This window comes from Grus americana, unplaced genomic scaffold (assembly GCF_028858705.1).
Source record: "Grus americana isolate bGruAme1 unplaced genomic scaffold, bGruAme1.mat scaffold_324, whole genome shotgun sequence".
NCBI classification, from domain to species: Eukaryota; Metazoa; Chordata; class Aves; order Gruiformes; family Gruidae; genus Grus; species Grus americana.
In genome coordinates this window covers 4,080-23,786 of record NW_026561604.1, presented here as the reverse complement: position 1 = coordinate 23,786, position 19,707 = coordinate 4,080, and the positions used below count along the sequence as shown (strand labels likewise).

General features: G+C 52.6%; 2 protein-coding genes across 2 annotated transcripts; both read left to right on the top strand.

Moving 5' to 3' along the window:
• Window positions 1-3,726: 3,726 nt before the first annotated feature.
• Window positions 3,727-4,563, top strand: LOC129200577 (olfactory receptor 14A16-like; the record flags this gene model as incomplete). Its single annotated transcript, XM_054811894.1, has 1 exon — window positions 3,727-4,563. A coding segment is annotated over one exon (837 nt), but the record flags the coding sequence as incomplete, so codon positions are not given.
• Window positions 4,564-11,696: 7,133 nt separating this feature from the next.
• LOC129200575 (olfactory receptor 14A16-like) lies at window positions 11,697-14,708 on the top strand (the record flags this gene model as incomplete). Its single annotated transcript, XM_054811892.1, has 2 exons — window positions 11,697-12,607; window positions 14,624-14,708. Coding segments are annotated over exons 1-2 (990 nt in total), but the record flags the coding sequence as incomplete, so codon positions are not given.
• Window positions 14,709-19,707: the final 4,999 nt, after the last annotated feature.

The window sequence follows — 19,707 nt, the reverse complement described above, 5'->3', positions numbered from 1 at the left end:
TCACATTCCAAAATACTGTGCTGCCTGTTGAGCTCCTCTGGTACCTAGTTACTTTTTGAAAAGGTATTCTAGCTGGGATCACTTGCAGCTACCACATCCACCACTGCCATCATGTTTGGAGGGCCTCCATGTGCCAGAACTCCATGTAAGCTAAGGTGTGGACAGCTATTTCAGTCCGTAGGAGAGCAGTTTGGTGATTCCTGACCCCCACTGACTTGCTGGGAAGTGGGATCCTTTCCCTCATGGGATGCTCAGGGCTCTTCTTGGGGGAAGTGTGATGTGGGAGTGGAGATGTCACCATAGGTAGGCTGTAGTGCTTCTGCTTGGGTTTGAGCCTCAGCCTTGCAGTTGCAGCATGGGGACACCATTTTCTTTCAGCAGGACATAATCTCCTTAGAGTTCTCGGAAAAAATGGCCCGCTTACTTATAAAGTGGTAATTCTTTTGAAAGATGACTTCTTTCTAAGTCTAATTCCCCGAAGACCTTAATCTTCTGGGTAGGCTTGCACAGCCACCGGCTAGCTGGGGCCACTGTCAGGGCTTCAGTCTAAGCCTGCTGGTGAGCAGAGCGGGCAGCAGCCCCACAACTTGCTGAGTCTGCTGCTCTTCTCCCACTCCCTTCCACGCAAACTGACGCACAAAGTGCTGACGGTGCTCCCAACCGACGCTCCTCCCTTTGTGCGCACCATGTTGACGGTGCTGCTGGTCACTGGCACTCCCTTGGGGCCGGTTATAGGAGGCTTCCTGAGGTTTGGAATGGCTGTGGGGGAGAACTGGTATCATGGATATCAACAATCAACGGTCTCAATTCATATTGATCTGAATCAATTGGACATCATTTTGATAAAATGTTGATTCTGTGATTCCATACGCCCTCCGGCCCTGCTGCATGTATTTGGCCATGAAATTGAATAGCTCTAATACAAATGTGGTGTGCATGGGGGGGGAGCTGAGACTCCTTCCAGCCCCAGGACTACAAACCCTGCAGGAGATGCCTCCATTGACTCAGCTGAATCCCTTCCCTCAGCACAGGTACGTCCCTCCCGGTCAGTGCCCAGATGTCATGTCTACTAGTGGGAAAAGGAAAGGTGGTTCTCAAACCTAACTGACTCTGAGACACACAAACAAGACATTGCTAGAAAGCAGCGTCTCTGCAGAGGTGAGAGAGGGAAGATCAGCGATTCCTTCAGCCTCTTCCCAAGTAGTTCCCTGGGGAGCCCCAGGGACACCTGGAGAGAGTGCAGGGTGGGGTGGGAAGGGCAGAAAAGTGACACCTTGGGCTGGTCCTCTGCTGCTGATCTGAGCTGGGCTCCTGGGATGGAGGGAGCTCCTGGCAAGCGGGCAGCGCTGCAGAGAGACAGCTCTGCCCAGGAGCAGCTCCTCTGCAAAGCGCAGCAGGGCTGAGGGCACTGCCTGCAGGCAGCGAGGGCAGGGGAGAGGAGTGAGGTAGAGACACGTTAAATGCAGTCAGGACTGGGAGGATGCTGAGAGCTCACAGGGGGACAAATCTTCACAGCCCTTGATGTGGTAAGCCCCTGGGTGCCGGGCAATGCAGCTACAGTTCCTGGATGGATCTCATAAATCTGGGATAGCCCACAGCCTATGGTATCTGCCAGCAGGAATCTCAAAGCTGCTTTGTGTGGAGGAGGGGGACATGCTCCAGAGCAGAGCTTCTCTGCTGCACCATCAGAGGGACAGGGCACGACAGCTGCCTTCTCCCAGGGCTGACTGCAGGGGCGTGAAGCCGAGTGTGCAGCCAGGGGTGTCCAGGGTTGTCCTTCAGGAAGGGTCCCTGCACCCAAGGGGGCTGTGGGCAAGGGGAAGGGACTCTGCCACCCGCCTGGGCCAGCGCTCTGTCTGCCCGTGGACCTCCCCATGGCGCCGTGGGGAGAAGCTGTGGGTGGAAGGAGTGACACTCAGCAGAGCAGCAAAAGATCCTTGTGCTGTTGAGATGGTGCTGTGTGGGTCACAGCTGCTTACAGGTCCAGATTACCCCAGGACACTTCCATGGGGACTTTTCAAGAAGGACATCAAGGCAAGGGCTACCTGGAAGAAAAGTTGTTTTCCGGGTTCTCTGCTTTCAGTTCCCTGCTGTGGTTGTGGAGGAAACGCTAATGGAGCTGTCAAGTTTGCACAAGAGATTGGGACTCCTACAGCATTACACTGAGAGATCACTAGGTCTGTGAGCAACCTGATAAAGCCCCTTCACCCATTCCTTTGCCTACGGACAGCCCCATCGATTCTGTGGTCTCCTCGACATCTACCTGACCTTCTCCTCAGGACTTCCAAACACAGTGATGCTCCTGGGCAGTGCCCTGCTGCCAGGAGGGGTCTTCAGGGCAGAGGTGAGTGCACAGCAGATGGGATGGGCTCTGTGAGTTTGACAGGGAGGAGACCTGGGGACAGGGAAAGAGCTCCCAGCAGGGACAACTCCAGGCAGCAGAAACACGGGCTGAGAGGAAAGTGCTGACAGCAAAGGCTGGGAGGACGGATTTGGGTGCCACCCTGTCAGCCCATCAGTCAACATGCTTTTCCCCTAACAAGTCCCATGGTTTTGTCTCCCACTCAGCAAAGCCTCTGCCCTCGAGGCCATGGGGTCCAGGGCAGGAGCAGCCTCCTCTGTAGCCATGGCTCCAGCAGAGGAGACTTACTCTCCTGAGTGCCTGTCTGTCCCTCCCTGGCCTTGCCTCCCTTCAGAGAAGTGCTGTGGCATTTCTCCTTCTTTCTCCACCCGCCCCTGCTGCTGCTGCTCTTGTGTTCAGGCTCTCTGGGGATGGGGTTTGCAGCAGCAGCAGCAGCTCAGCAACCGACCCTGCAGGTCCTGCCCTGCAGATGGGTCCATGGGAGCAAGGTGCCCAAGCCCCCTTCAAACCTGTCAGTCTCAGGGCAATGCAGTCCTGGGGTGGGGATAAACCTGACTCTCTGTTAAGGACACCCCATCTTCAGGGTTTCCAGAAGTGAAGAGCTCTTCCCTGGGGAAGGGAGTATGGAGATCACCTAAACTTTGAAACTAGATTCCCCTGCTCTCAGCGGTATCCAATTTTATTTCAGGGGAACGGCTGAGTGTCATCATCCTCTGGCGCAAAGAGGTGTGAGCCAAAGGCAGCTGACAGCAAGACTGATAGACAGACTGGCTCTCCGACCTGCGCACTGAGGGTCTGTCCCTTGGCCTCCCAGGGCTCTCAGCATAGCACTTGTAGTGGAGCAGAAGTGCCAGGGATGTCTGCCTTCAAAAAACTCTCCCCAGATGTGAATGGGGAAACAGGAACAAAATAAACAAAAACCCTTGCAGCTTTGCTCTGCAGACAGGTGAACGGGGAGGAACAATGCTGAAGAGATCTTGAATGTCATGAGTGGATTTAATCAGAGATCACTCCCTCATGGTTCCTTTTTGTCTCTTGGTGCACAGCAGAACTGATTCATCCACAGAAGAGTTCCCTGCTGCCCATTGCACCCCAAGCCAGCACCAACCAGAACTCAAGCCAGGGAGCTGTGGAAGTTTTTAATGGAAAGATGGGATCCGGGATGGGAGGCGTAGGGAATAGGACAGGTTTTGCTTAGAGAAGTCTGTCCTGACATGTCACTGCCTCTTCGTGCTTCGTAAGGTCCTTGTGCCCCAAGGATTCAGATGTCCAACAGGAGCTCCATCACCCAGTTTCTCCTTCTGACACTCACAAATACACGGGGGCTGCAGCTCTTGCACTTCTGGCTCTTCCTGGGCATCTACCTGGCTGCCCTCCTGGGAAACGGCCTCATCTTCACCACTGTAGCCTGTGACCACCACCTCCACACCCCCATGTACTTCTTCCTCCTCAACCTCTCCCTCCTCGACCTGGGCTCCATCTCCACCACTCTCCCCAAAGCCATGGACAACTCCCTGTGGGACACCAGGGCCATCTCCTACTTGGGGTGTGCTACACAGGTCTTTTTCTTTCTCCTTTTCTTGTCAGCAGAGTGTTGTCTTCTCACCATCATGGCCTACGACCGCTACGTTGCCATCTGCAAACCCCTGCACTACGGGACCCTCCTGGGCAACAGAGCTTGTGCCCACATGGCAGCAGCTGCCTGGGGCAGTGGGTTTCTCACTGCTCTGCTGCACACGGCCAATACATTTTCCCTACCCCTCTGCCATGGCAACGCTGTGGACCAGTTCTTCTGTGAAATCCCCCAGATCCTCAAGCTCTCCTGCTCAGATGCCTACCTCAGGGAAGCTGGGCTTCTCATGGTTAGTGGCATTTTACTCTTTGGGTGTTTTGTTTTCATTGTGGTGTCCTATGTGCAGATCTTCAGGGCTGTGCTGAGGATCCCCTCTGAGCAGGGACGGCACAAAGCCTTTTCCACGTGCCTCCCTCACCTGGCCGTGGTTTCCCTGTTTCTCACAACTGGCACGTTTGCCTACCTGAAGCCCCCCTCCATCTCCTTCCCATCGTTGGACCTGGTGGTGTCACTTCTGTACTCGGTTGTACCTCCAGCTGTGAACCCCCTCATCTACAGCATGAGGAACAAGGAACTAAAGGATGCCTTGAGGAATCTGTTTGAATACATGCTCCTTCAGCATCCATAAGGTGCCCATCGTCTTCATAGGACTTCCAGGCTATCTCAAGGAAAGCCATGACTATATTTTCTTCATATCTGTAGTTTTTTGCTGTGGATTTTTTTCCTTTGTTTGTACTCCTGATGATATTATTTCCCTTTCAAGACTTCCATTCTTGGCCTCCTACTTCTTTTCTTCTGACCCAAAGACATCATGTACATGTGGTGTCAGGCTCCCTGTGAAGGCAAACTCAATAAAGAAATCAGCAGAACAATGATTTGTCTCAGCTCCCATCTCTTTTATCTCCTCTGGAGCTGGGGGTGCAGCGCCAATATGCAGGAGGGCTTTTGGAGCCAGGAGCTCAGCTGCTTCATGGAAGAGCAGCCCCAGTGGCCCTTGGGGTTGCTCCTCCCTGCCTCAGTGCACAGACCCTTTCTGCCAGGTGCCAGTCAGGGCTGCTGCTTCCCTGGAGCCACGGCCATGGACAACAGCAGGATGTGATCTTTTCAGTGCGGATCTCTCCTCACTGCCACGTTGTCCTGCTGTGCCCTTGTATTTGTGTTAGCCCTAGAGTCTTGTGTAAGGAGAGACAGTCCTGTTGTCTCCTCAGGGGCATCCCTGTGGCTGCAGGCAGGAGCAGGTAATGTGCACCACTGTGTCAGAGCTGGCGTCCCTACTATCCCCACCGTGACCAGAGGGGCTCCTCAGGGCAGGGTCGGAAGAGCAGGTTCCAAAGCTGGTTCCAGGAATACACCCAAGGAGCTGTTCCCTGAAAAGGCCTCTTGATGTTCTGGGTTTCTTGATAGATACACAAGGACAAACTCAGAGTCCCAGGATGATCTGTTAGGGACCAAGGGCTGGACCCAGAGTTCCCTTCTTGGTGGCACATTGTGCTGGTTTTGCCTGGGGTAGAGTTAATTTTCTCCATAGTAGCTAGGATGGGGCTGTGGTTTGGATTTGTGCTGAAGACAGTGTTGATAATACAGGGATGGTTTTGTTATTGCTGAGCAGGGCTTACATGGAGTCAAGGCCTTTTCTGCTTCTCACACCAGCCCACCAGCGAGTAGGTTGGGGTGCATAAGATGTTGGGAAGGAAGACAGCCGAGACAACTGACCCCGACTGACCAAAGGAATATTCCATATCGTATGACACCATGCTCAGCATGTAAACTGGCGGAAGAAGAAGGAGGAAGGGGACATTTGGAGTGATAGTGTTTGTCTTTCCAAGTAACCATTCTGCGTGATGGGGCTCTGCTTTCCTGGAGATGGCTGACCACCTGCCTGCTGATGGGAAGCGGTGAATTAATTCCTTGTTTTGCTTTTCTGGATTGTGCAGCTTTTGCTTTACCTACTAAACTGTCTTTATCTCAACCCACGAGTTTTCTCTTTTACTCTTCATATTGTCTCCCCCATCCCGCCGGGGGAGGTGGGGAGGGAGCAAGCATCTGTATGGGGCTCAGTTGCCGGACAGGGTTAAACCATGGCACACATGCCTAAGCAGACAACAACTGGTCTTTGACTTATCTGCCGGGCACTGTCCCACCTGCAGCGGGGCTGATGGCAGATGCCATCCTGGAGAGGAATCGGGAGCTGCCAGAAGTCAGGGGATCTCCAGGGACAGTGCGTGAGCCTGGGTGGGCAACTCATAAAATGAGTGACCATCCAAGGTAATGTGTCCCACTGGAAAAGGTGAGCCTGAGGAGACCATGGGATGACAAGGGCCCTGCAATGCCAGGAGAGGCTGTGAGGAGCTTGCAGCCAAAGGGACATGGGACTGGAGAGTGGTTCAGGACACTCTCTTGGAAAGCCCATGGGATGGATCTAGTGCAGCCCTCCCCTGCCCTTTGTGCCATTGGAGACACCCACTGGTCCTGCCATCACTTTGGTCAGTTGGGGTCAGCTGTCCCGGCTGTGTCCCCTCCCAAATTCCTCTGCACCCCTAGCCTACCCTCTGGTGGTTTGGTGTGAGAAGCAGAAAAGTCCTTGAATTAATTGCAGAAGAAGAAATCTTGATCTTCCCCTGTACTTGGACTGCCAGTACTTTGTCCATGATCCTGTGTATTTAATCTCCTGAATCTTGCCACCTCTGCTGACAAAATGACTAGGTCTAAAGGCATTTCTCAGCAGGCTATCTGGACCTATGCCCTTCCTGTTGCTCTCCAGTCTCCCCCTCTCCTTACTCCTTGCTCAGTCAGATCCCTCTCAACTACCCAGGTGCTGCTTTGAGCTTCAGGGAGTTAGAGGCCTGCCCTTGTCTTTCAGCAGTCTAGTTATCTCTTCAGCCCACTCCTTCATTCTCTTTATATCTCTCATTTCGCATCTATCTCTCTAAAATATTTCTCGGGAGGTTACCCCTTTTGGATGATGACCCTCACTGGAGGAGGTTCACCAGGTTGAAGAAACCCACATCCCTCAGCCTCGCCACACAGGGCACATGCTTTAGCCCTGAACCGCAGAAAAGGTTAGGAAAGCCAAAGGCCTGATAGAAATTAGTCTGGCCAGGGACGTCAAGGACAACAAGAAAAGCTTCTATAGGTATGTCAGTGATAAGAGGAGGACGAGGGAAAATGTGGGTCCCCTCCAGAATGAAATGGGTGAACTGGTTACCCAGGATATGGAGAAGGCTGAGGTACTCAACGACTTCTCTGCCTCAGTCTTCACTAGCAAATGCTTGAGCCACACTGCCCAGGTCACAGAAGGCAGGGACTGGGAGAATGAAGAACCACCCACTGTAGGAGAAGATCAGGTTCGAGAATATCTAAGGAACCTGAAGGTGCACAAGTCCATGGGACCTGATGACTTGCATCTTGAGGGAACCGGCAGGTGAAGTGGCCAGGCCACTCTCCCTCATGTTTGAGAAGTCCTGGCAGTCTGGCGAAGTTCCCGCCAACTGGAAGAGGGGCAACATAACCCCCATTTTTAAGAAGGGTAAAGAGGAAGACCCAGAGAACTACAGGCTGGTCAGTCTCATCTCTATGCCTGGCAAGATCATGGAGCAGACCCTCCTGGAGACGATGCTCAGGCACATGGAAAACAAGGAGGTGATTGGTGACAGCCAACATGGCCTTACTAGGGGCAAATTGTGCCTGACAAACTTGGTGACCTTCTATGATGGGGTTACAGTGTCCGTGGATAAGGGAAGGGCAACTGACGTCATCTGCCTGGACTTGGGCAAGGCATTTGACACTGTCCCACACGACATCCTTGTCTCTACATTGGAGAGACACGGATTCGATGGATGGACCACTCGGTGGATAAGGAATTGGCTGGATGGTTGCACTCAAAGAGTTGTGGTCAACGGCTCAATGTCCAAGTGGAGAACGGTGATGAGTGGTGTTCCTCAGGGGTCGGTACTTGGACCGGCACTGTTGAATATCTTTGTCGGTGACATGGACGGTGGGATCGAGTGCACCCTCAACAAGTTTGCCGACGACACCAAGCTGTGTGGTGTGGTCGACACGCTGGAGGGAAGGGATGCCATCCAGAGGGACCTTGACAGGCTGGAGAGGTGGGCCCGTGTGAACCGCATGAAGTTCAACAAGGCTAAGGTCCTGCACGTGGGTTGGTGCAATCCCAAGCATGACTATAGGCTGGGCGAGGAATGGATTGAGAGCAGCCCTGAGGAAAAGGACTTGAGGTCGTTGATTGATGAGAAGCTCAACATGAGCCGGCAGTGTGCGCTTGCAGCCCAGAAAGCCAACCATGTCCTGGGCTGCATCACCAGCAGCGTGACCAGCAGGTCAAGGGAGGTGATCCTGCCCTTCTACTCCGCTCTTGTGAGACCCCACCTGGAGTACTGTGTCCAGCTCTGGGGGCCCCAGTACAGGAGAGACATTGAGCTGTTGGAGTGAGTCCAGAGGAGGCCATGAAGCTGATCAGAGGGCTGGAGCACCTCTCCTATGAGGACAGGCTGAGAGAGTTGGGATTGTTCAGCCTGGAGAAAAGGCGGCTCCGGGGAGATCTAATTGTGGCTTACCAGGTTCTGAAGGGAGCCTACAGGAAGGATGGTGAGGGACTGTTTATGAGGGAGTGTAGTGACAGGACAAGGGGTAATGGGTTTAAGCTGAAGGAGGGTCGATTTAGATTAGATATTAGAAAGAAATTCTTTACCGTTAGAGTGGTGAGGCACTGGAACAGGTTGCCCAGAGAGGTTGTGGATACCCCATCCCTGGAAGTGTTTAAGACCAGGTTGGATGATGCTTTGGGCAATGTGGTCTAGTGGAGGGTGTCCCTGCCTGCAGCAGGGGGGGTGGAACTAGATGATCTTTGAGGTTCCTTCCAACCCAAACCATGCTATGATTCTATGATTATACTCAGTGGAGATCTAGTAAAGCTGGCTGATGAAAAGGCAGAGAGGAACTTGGCTCTCCCTATGCTACATGACTCCATCTCATCAGAGGAATCCCTGCGTAGGCTGCCCAGGACATAACAAATAGAAACACGTTCTATCATCCTAAACGTGGGCATCTGATGTCATTTCCATTGGCCAAAGAGATTCCCCTCCAGCCTCCATGATGATGATGACCCGAGATGCTGCCCTGTCTCTCAGCATGGCCCCACTAGATCTTCCAGCCAGCTCCACGTGTCTTGCACCACCTCTGGCACTTCAAGTGTCACCAGGTCTTTGCCTCTGAACACGTCACTCCTGGCCTCCGTCCCCATTAATTAGCACGGGAGCTGAGACAAGGAGCTCGCAAGCAGGTGCCTATTGTGTGCACTCCTGAACTGAGGCCAGAGGAATCCCACCTCCGGTGGGTTTGTGCTGTGCGTGGGGGGCACCTGGGTCCACTTCTAGCCCCAGGACTAGAAACATGGAATGGGGACTGAATCCCTTCCCTCGGCAGTGGTGAACGAGATCATTCCCTGTCCCTGCCTGGATGTCCTGTCCAAAGATGGGACAATGAACAGGTGATGCTTGGACATCACTCTTTTTCAGATGGCAGAAATGACACTGCTGGAATGAAGTCTCTCTCCCCTGCTGCAGGAGAGAACATCAGAGATTGCTTCAGCCTGTTTCACAGCAGGTTCCCCTGGAGCCCCAGGGACATTCTCTGAGGGAGCCCAGAGGGGGCAGAGAAAGTGCTGCCTTGGGCTGGTCCTCTGCTGCTGAGCTGGGCTGGGCTCCTGGGATGGAGGGAGCTCCTGGCAAGCAGGCAGCGCTGCAGAGAGACAGCTCTGCCCAGGATCAGGGCTGAGTGCACTGCCTGCGGGCCCCAAGAGGAGACCTGCGAGGCAGAGAGAGCTTCAAGGCAGTTGGGAGCGGGAGGATGCTGAGAGCTCACTGAGGGAGAAATCTTCACAGCCCTCTACGTGGTAAGTCTCTGGCTGCAGGGCAACGCAGCTTCAGTTCCTGGAGGGATCTCCTACAACTGGTACATCTGACAGTTTATGGGCTCTGTCAGGAGGACTCTGTCAGTTTCTCTAATGTAGAGGAGGAGGCTGTGCTCCAGAGCAGGGCTTCCCTGCTGCACCATCGGAGAGACAGGGGGTAATTGCTGCCTTCTCCTAGGGATGGCTGCAGGGGTGTGAAGCCAGATGTGCAGCCACGGGTGCCCAGGGCTTGGTAGCCTGGTTGGGCAGCAGGAGCCTGGAATTATTTCTCTGTTCTAGAGAGGGCACTGAGACCCCACTTCTTGTTAGCATTTCCTGAGCTGCTCTTTAACAACTGCACACACAGGGATGCCCCTGGGCAGTGCCTGGCTACCAGGAGGTGTCTGCAGGGCAGAGCTGAGCACACAGCCGGTGGCATGGGGACTGTGAGCACTGACAGGGGAGAAGCATGGAGGCAGAGAAGCAGCTCCCAGCAGGGACTACTCCAGGCAGTAGAGAAATGGGCAGGGAGGGAGAGGGAGCTGCTCCCAGAAACGTCGTGGGAGGGAGGATTCTGGCACCTCCCTGCCATCCCTGGTAGTGCAGAAGCCTTCACCAGAGAAAAACCTTGCTCTTCTCTCCCACCCAGCATAGCCTCTGCCCTTACAGCCATGGGGACTCGGTCATCTTCTCAATGACCTCAGCCCTGAAGAGGAGAAATTATCACATACCCGACCGTCTGTCCCTGTCCTGCCTCCGTCGGCAGCAGCACTGTGGCATTTGTCCATTTTCCCCCTCTGTTCTCTGCTCCTCTTGTTCCTGTCACTGGACTGGGATGGGGGGTGGCATTCAGATGCACTCAGAGACCAGCCCTGGGGGTCTTGGCACACGGATTTGTCCATGGGAGTAAAGTGTCCCAATCCCCTCCTAATCCCCCGGCTCCCAGTGATACAAAAGGGAAAACTCTCCCTTCAGGACACCCCAGCTTCAGGGTTTGTTTCCCTCCTTGTTTCCCTGCTGGGTGGTATCCTGTGCTTGAACAAGGGCACAGCTCTCCTGTGGCAGGTGTGTGTTATGAAGGAGCCCCATGGAGAAGACACCTCAGTGCTAAGGCCATGGGAATGCTGCTGGGCGGTTGTGCACGGGCAGCTGCACTGAGCCCTCTGTGTCCCTGGCCGGGAGGGCAGAGCTGAGATCCTCCTCAGGTACGATGAGACGGGGTGAGGGGTTTGGAGATTGCACTTGGGAACTGGATTCCTCTGCTCTCAGCAACGTCCAGTTCCTGCTCTGGAGAACGTCTGGGGGCAATCATCCCCCAGCTCAAAGAACTGCCCGCACATGGCAGCAGAGACCAGGGCTGATGGACAGACTGACTGTCCTCACTCTGCACAAAGGCACTGTCCCTTTGCCTGCCAGGACCCACAAGATTGCACCTGGAGTGCAGCAGAAGTGGCAGTGCTCACAGGTGCTCCTCAGGTGTGGTGGGGCAACTAGAACAAAATACACAAAGCAAATTCCCCTCAACTCTGCTCTGCGGTCAGGTGAATTGGGAGGGACAATACTGAAAAGTCCTTTGATATCACGAGGGGATTTGATCTTATGTGACCCCGAGTTCCTGTTTAGCTATTGCTGTAGGGATGAACTGATTCCTGCAGAGCCCCCAGCAGAGCCCCCAGCTACCTGCGGCACCCTCAGCCAGCACCAACCACAGCTGATGAGAGGGACCTGCCAAAGGTCTTCCTGAAGGAGGGGAGGCAGTTTCAGTGGAGTTTCTGTGAGAAATGCACTAGGTTTTGCTCAGAGAAGAATGCTCTAACTTGTCACTGCCTTATCCTCCTTGAAAAGGTCCCCATGCCCAGATGAAGGAAATGTCCAACAGCAGCTCCATCACCCAGTTCCTCCTCCTGGCGTTCACAGACACACGGGAGCTGCAGCTCTTGCACTTCGGGCTCTTCCTGGGCATCTACCTGGCTGCCCTCCTGGGAAACGGCCTCATCATCACTGCCATAGCCTGTGACCACCACCTCCGCACCCCCATGTACTTCTTCCTCCTCAACCTCTCCCTCCTCGACCTTGGCTGCATCTCCACCACTCTCCCCAAAGCCATGGCCAATTCCCTCTGGGACTCCAGGGCCATCTCCTACACAGGATGTGCTGCCCAGCTCTTTTTCTTTCTCTTTTTGATGTCAGCAGAGTATTGTCTTCTCACTGTCATGGCCTACGACCGCTACGTTGCCATCTGCAAACCCCTGCACTACGGGACCCTCCTGGGCAGCAGAGCTTGTGCCCACATGGCAGCAGCTGCCTGGGGCAGTGGGTTTCTCTATGCTCTGCTGCACACGGCCAATACATTTTCCCTACCCCTCTGCCACGGCAATGCTGTGGACCAGTTCTTCTGTGAAATCCCCCAGATCCTCAAGCTCTCCTGCTCAGATGCCTACCTCAGGGAAGTTGGGCTAATTGTGGTTAGTGCCTGTTTAGTCTTTGGTTGTTTTGTTTTCATTGTGGTGTCCTATGTGCAGATCTTCAGGGCCGTGCTGAGGATCCCCTCTGAGCAGGGACGGCACAAAGCCTTTTCCACGTGCCTCCCTCACCTGGCCGTGGTCTCCCTGTTTCTCAGCACTGCCATGTTTGCCCACCTGAAGCCCTCCTCTGTCTCCTCCGCAACCCTGGATCTGGTGGTGTCAGTTCTGTACTCGGTGGGACCTCCAGCTGTCAACCCCCTCATCTACAGCATGAGGAACCAGGAGCTCAAGGAAGCAGTGTGGAAACTGAGGACTGAATTTTGTCCAGAAGCTGTAAGGTGTCCACCTTCTTCAGCATGTGACTCATAATGTAACTCCTTACAGGCCCAGTCTTTCTGCATTAGTTTTTGTTGTTGTCATTGTTGTTGGGTCAGTTGTTTTCTTTTCTTGCTTTTTTTACTGTGATCATGTTGTCCACAAAGAAACGTGGACACCCCACTTCTACTTATCTACCTCACTCGTGGGACCCAGCAACTGTCTGAACAAGGAGCTATACTCCTTCTTTAATTATACAAAATAAATGTACTTGCAGGGACTTGTCTGTTTGAGACCCAAGCAATGAAAACCAAACCAAATGATCTTCCTTGCAAGTTCCCTACAAAGTTAGAGAGCAAATGAAAGACCAAAAACCCTCCACAGAGAAAGGGCAATGGGGCAGTCATGGAGTCCCTCATACCTATGGAATGGGGAATGTTCCCAGCCCTTAGACAACTGTCTTCCTCCTCTCTCTCATGACCTGCGTGGTGTTTGTGCCTGGGAGAACCCTCATCATCATGCGGATGGTGGCAAAGCAGCATCTGCACACCCCCATGGGCTTCTTTTTGAGGCATCTGTCTTCCCTGGAGACCTGCTACTGCACCACCCCCCTGCCCCAGCTGATAGCCAGCTTCATGACTGGGCACAGCACCATCTCTGCTCATCACGGTGTTAGTGTACTGTTTTCTGCACCTTTTGCATGTACAGAGTGTTTACTACTGGTGAGCACATCCTACCATCAGTACTGGGCTGTGTGCCACCCCCTGCTCTCTACAAGACTCATGAACTGGCAGGTCTGTCTGCAGAGGGCAGCTGCCCCTTCGCTAGGGTGACTTCTGTCATCTACAGCAAGCAGCTCAGTTGTGTGCCAGATGTAGTTCTGTGGCTGCAGTGGCGCGGACCACTTCTGCTGTGATTTCACCCCCTTGCTGGAGCTCTCACGCAGTGACACTGCGACACTCATGCTCTTTGCTTTCATCGCCTGCTTTTTCGATCCCATCCTTCCCTTCCCGTGTGCATCAGAGCTGCCACCCTGGGGCAGCTCTCCCATCCAACGTGGGCAGCCAGAAAGCCTTCTGCACCTGTTCCTCTCACCTCAATAGTGCCACTGTTTTCTACGACACTCACTTTCTTGGGTGTGTGATGCCCAGAACAGCCCTCCTGAGACAGTTTGACAAAGCCCTTTTTCTACACCATCCTCACATCCCTGGTCAATCTCTTCATCTACAGCCTGTGGACCAGAGAAGTTGCAGGAGGGAAACACTGAGAAAAACGCTCAGGAAAGCTGTCAGCAGCAGAGAGAACCCATTGGAGTGGTGGGCCTTTAGGAAGAAATCACTTCTGGTTCTCTTTTGAACCCATCCAGAGGACCTGGACTGGTGTGTGCCATGTCCTGGGAGCTCCTATGGACGTGTTGGCTATGAAGAAGGCTTTCGGTGTGAGAAGGAGCAGAGAGGTGCTGGTGCAACTGGCTGGTGTCATCACGAGGCCTCTCAAGCATCTCGGAAGGTGCAGAGAGATCAGGGAGGTTCCAAGGTCCTCAGAAAAGGCAAATATCAAACCCATCTTCAAGAAGGGCAAGAAGGAGGACTGGGAGTGTTGCAAGTTGGTCAGCTTCACCTCACTTCCTGGGAAGGTGACAGGGCGCATGCACTTGCAGCCACCTCCATCACTTGTTGGACAGAAGAGGATTGCTGAGCCCATGTGGGAGGGGAGCAAAGGGCATGCTGTGTGCCTGGACTTTTGCACCTTCTTGGATGTGCTTTCCCATAGTCTCCTTAGAGCAGGTTGTTAACATCTGGACTGAAGAAGTGGACGATGTGGTGGGTGGGAAGTTGACTGGCCAGGATCAGGAACAAATTCTGTCAGTGGTACAAAGTCTGAGGAGGAGCCAGATACTAGCAGCATTGGTCAGCGATCAGTAAAATTTCATACCAAATCATTAAAAGCTGGAAATGAAGACTTTGTCAGCTGTTACATAGATTTCTTTTTCTGCATAGCCTTCAACTTTTGTCTAACATTTACATTCCGCACTTAATGCAGTTGTCCGCACAGAGGTGGCCACTGCAGCCAAGAAGCCCTGTGGTAACTGAAGCACCCCTGTGGGAAAAGTGACGCAGGAATCCTACGGATGCATGAGCGGGTTTGCAGGCAGGGAACCTCTGGGATGGTGCAGGGCATCACCTTCCCCCAGTGCTGCTGGGTGGGCAGTGAAGAGGCCTCTCAAGCGCAGCAGCACAATGTGCCCCCTTGGATGCTGGCTGTGAGGTCACTTCTGGCTGGTCAGCAGCAGGGAGAGAGATACTCTGAGCTCATGGGTTTCATCAGAAAGAGGCCCCCAACAAGATGACGCATTTGGGGAGGACAGGAGGAGCCTGGCCAAAAGAAATGGGAGACTTGGGGGAAGGAAGACATGCTTGGCCAGTAGACACTAAAGAGTTAAAATAGGTTATGGAAATGTTGCTGTGAAAACATTGACGGTGAAGACATTCATGTTAAGCCCTTCCACTGTGTCTAACCAGTAACCTTAAGCCCTAACTCTACCCCTAAAGGCTAATCCTCACCCTGACAGTAAACCACTCTTACTGACCTAACTGAGCTTAGGCTATCCCTAACCTCAAACCTAACATCTAACCCAAATCCAAACCCCATAACTCCTTACCCTTACCCTATTGCTTCCCCTAGCCCCTAGCCTCCACCCTTAGCATTTAAACGCTAGCCTTAAGCCTGGCCCTCACCCCAGCCCTACACAAAACCCTAACCCACAAAGCCAGCCCACAGCCTTCACGTGAACCAGGCACCTTCAGCAGAACACCAAACCCTCTCCCTAAGCCTTTGCCTAATCCCCAGGACTGAAAGGTGAGCTCTAATCCCTAAGCCCGAACCTCAACACCTGACTCCCACAGCCCTCGCTCCTGTGCTCTAAGCCCCTCACCTTCAGCCCCTCCTCACCCTAACTTGCTCTGACTGGCCCCTTGGACAGGGCAGGGATTGAGAGGTCCCAGAAGAGTCGCCTGGTGTTGGAGGAGGAGTGTGAGGTGACCTGTATCTGATGAGCTCATGGGCCACAAAGAGGAGATGGGTGGGAATGCTGTGGTGAGGCCAGCTGTGCTCCAGGATCTCAGGGGCCAGCAGGAGGCACAAGGCTGTGAAGGTGGCTGTGAGGTCACAGCTGGGAGGTCACTTCTGTCTCTGAAGTTGATAGGGCAGCAGCAGGAGCATTGCTGGGAAAGGGACCGTGAGGTCCCTTCTTTCTGCAGTAGCTGATAGGTCAGCCCCTGACTCATGGCTGGGTTATCTGCTTTTAGGCTCACATCTGCCGGCATCCCCAGCAGGCCAGCAGAAGGCACGTGGTTGGCAAGTTGATTGTGGAAATCCCTTTCCCTAAGTTGCTGGTAGGCCCATCCAGGAGGAGGGCTTGGATATGGGTTGTCATGTCCTTTCCACCTGAGTACCTGATGGGCCAGCAGCAGGTACATGGCTTGGCTGCATTTACTGGAGAAGCTGAAAGGCCAGCATCAGGCATGTGGCTTGGAAGATAATGGTGAGGTTCCTTTTGTCTGGTCAGTTGTTAGGCCAAGAGAAGGCTGATGGGTTGGCTATCATTATGACATCAATTATGTCTGAGAAGCTCATATGCCAGCAGGACACACATGGTCATGGAGGTGAGTGTGAGGTCACTGGAACCTCCAGTCACTTGCGGTGACTGGCCATCAGCGGACACATGGCTGTGGTGTTGCCTATGACATCACTTCTGCCTGAGAATCTGACAGCCAGCAGCAGGCATATGACTTGGTCGTTGTTTTGTACCTGGAGGTTCTGGTTTGTTACGTCCCCCATAAGAAAGGCACGCAGACTCGGTGAAGTATCATTTAAAATGCCATTTGATGGAGCAAACACTATAAACAGTGACTGAGGCCAACTGAACACAGGACTGTATTAGGAGGACTGTGGCCACCCAGGCAAGGGTGTTATCACCCCCCTTGACGCAGCGCTGGTGTAGCCACATCTGGACTCGTGTGCCTGGGCATGGGGTTGCCAGCCTGGAGGAGTGGGCAAGAACTGGAGCAGCCCCAGAGGACATCTGCCAGGAAAGGGGGTTGGGGCCTCCGTGGAGAAGCTGAGAGACTTGGGTGGAGTGGAGGTTCAGGGCACTACAGTAGCAGCTGAAAACTGCTGGAAGGGTGGTTTCAGAGATGATGGAGCTTTTCTTGGTAGTGGGAAGAGAAGCAAACCGTCACAAAGTGCAGCTTGGAAGGTTCAGACTTGTTGTGTTGAAAAAGAAATGTCACTCAAAGGGTAGCCTTGGGGTGCAAGAGATCACCCAGAGGGTGTCTGGATCAGCCCATGGCTTTGTCTTTCAAGGAAAAGCCAGCAAGAGTAGAGAGACATCAGTGAAGATATAGAAATGCTGAGGTGAGACCTTGGTGGGAAATAAAGATGGGTGTCTGCAGCCTGAAGGGAAAGAGGTGCAGGCATGGAACGTGTAGGACAGACTGCATTAGAGATGGCCAAGGACTCTGGCACGGCTGAAAGGCCCAACAGGACCGAGGTATTTGCCCTCTTGGCTGTGGCAGCTCACTCTGTCACCAGGGCCTACCAGGTAAAACATTATTTTGATGCTCTGGACTCTGTCTCTTCCTCACCCCTGCCTGGGGAGGCCTGGGGGTGTTGCACAGTTTTCCTACACTGGGCATTGCTCACCCTTGTAACCGTGGGATAGGGGCCGTGAAACAGAAACTATAGGATCAGGTTGAGATAATTAGTTTGTAACCAAGGTGATAGGTAATGAAGCTAACTGACCATGGCAAGGTACAATGCTGCTATGTTCCATGCACAGTCCCTACCAAACCAAACAATAGGTTTGGAGATATTAATCTTATGAAGTAAGTTGCTATGGACAGGTGCACCTACAACAAGGATACTGCGCATGCCTGCAAGTAGAGGGTCACCCAGCGGACACGGGTGCGAGACCACTGATGACCACCAGGGACCCTTGAGGACCACCGACTCAAATCACTGAGCATGCGTGACGGGGAGGAGAATATGGAAATGGATTCTAAGAAATGATTATCACAGGACTGCCTTTTCTTGGAAAAATAATGAATATGTATATTTTGATTCTATACGACTTGTGTGTTGGTGATCACCTGGCATGCACGTTGGGTGGAGCTATCCCCCGTGCATCCAGCACTGCGATAAAGAATGCCTGCCTTTTAACACTACATTGGTGTTACGAGGTTTATTCCTGGATTTCGGTGACACCCTCACACCCGACTCCCCCCAGGAAGAGCCCTGAGCCACGTGTGAGGGACAGGATCTGCCTTCCCTGGGCCTGGGGGTCAGGCCTTGGCCCTTCTGCTTCATGAAACAAACCAAGGGTTTCCTCAGCATTACAGCCACCTGCACTCTGCCTTTGCCTACCTGCAGTCATGGCCTCCAATTATCTGCTCTAACGAGTCCACGGGGAGGCTTTGTCAGTAATGGCCCTCAGTGGGGACCATTAATGCTTCAAGGTACCTTGGGTTTCGCTTCTGACTTTGACTTCTTGAGCAGTCTCTTCAATCTCCTCTCAGTATCTGAGGTTCACAGACTCAACCCCAAATACACCATGGACTCATTAAAATACAGAAAGTCCTAGCAAGCCAATAATCTTCCTGTAATTTTCTTCAAGTCTTCAAGACTTGTACAGGTAATTGGAGTCATTTCATTGTGTAGTTAAGGAGGAAGATTCTAAAGCACTCCTAATAAAAAATACATTTTATTTTAAAGATTGTATTTTATAACTTTTCCATTTAGAGAAGAGGTGATAGAAGCATTCTGCAATTGATATTGATCCAGATGGTGTCCTCATAAGGTCTGGACACGTAAGATAATCAGTCCCTTGAGGTCTGACACTGTATGGACAGCCTTGTTCCTCATCTCCCCAACCCCACCGTTTCTCTCATTGTCCCCCTGGGATTTGCGTGACTTTTCCTTACATCAGACTTCTACAGTGCAGTCTCTGCAGCTGGGTGTTACAGCTCCTTTGCACCATCTCCCACCTGTTTTCCTTAGAGAACTGGCCCAGAAGGATTTTTCCTGTTTGCAAGCAAAGTCAAGCGTGAGAAACGTTCATAAACAGAACACGCTCTGCAAGCATATGCTACGTACAAGTTCTTCTAACGAGGTTGCCTTTCCACAAGGGATAATCTTATGAGAAATGTTGTAGATAGATCCAAAAAATGTAGATATAAACATAATTAAAGAGTTGGCCAAGGAGACAATTAGACTACTGGAAGACAGGCAAACTTTTAACTCCCTGATGTCAAAGCAGCAACTGCATAGGTGACAGGAATCTGAATGAACAAAATGTAAGGGGAAAAGAAACGGGAGAATGGAGGGAAGAGCCAAGCAAAGCAAAGCATGAGAAACGTTCATAAACAGAACATGCTCTGCAAGCGTATGCTACTGACGTGGTTTAGCCCCAGCCGGCAGCTGAGCACCATGCCTCACCCCTCCCTCGGCGTGATGAGGAGGAGAATGGAAAAACAAAGGCAAAGCCTGGTGGGTTGGGATAAGGACAGTTTACTGGGATGGCAAGGGAGAGGGAAACAATCAACAACAGTACTGATAACAGATATTCACAATGGGTGATAACAGATATTCACAATGGGTGATAACAGAAAGCAATTTACTGATCCAACGACCCAACCAACCAGAGCTCAGCGGGTCCCAGAGCCACACAAACCTGCCCCTCCCTGACTAGCCCCTTTTTATGGTGAGCATGATGTCACATGGTATGGAATAGCCCCTGGCCAGCTTGGCTCACCTGTCCTGGCTCCTTGTGAAATTAACTCTATCCTCGCCAGAACCAGGACATTATCCACCCCTTATTCCATACCATCTACGTCATGCCCAGATTATTTCACAGATCTCATTCCCTTACTCTACGGGCCATTGCTCTAAAATATCTGTCGAGTTCATTTAGTCCATGGCTTTGGGTTCCATCTGTCATTACAGTCTCTCAGGGCAGGAGCAATGGTGTGTGCTGCTGGATTGTTGCACACTGCATCCGGAGTTTTCACGGCTGGTGTATCTGGTA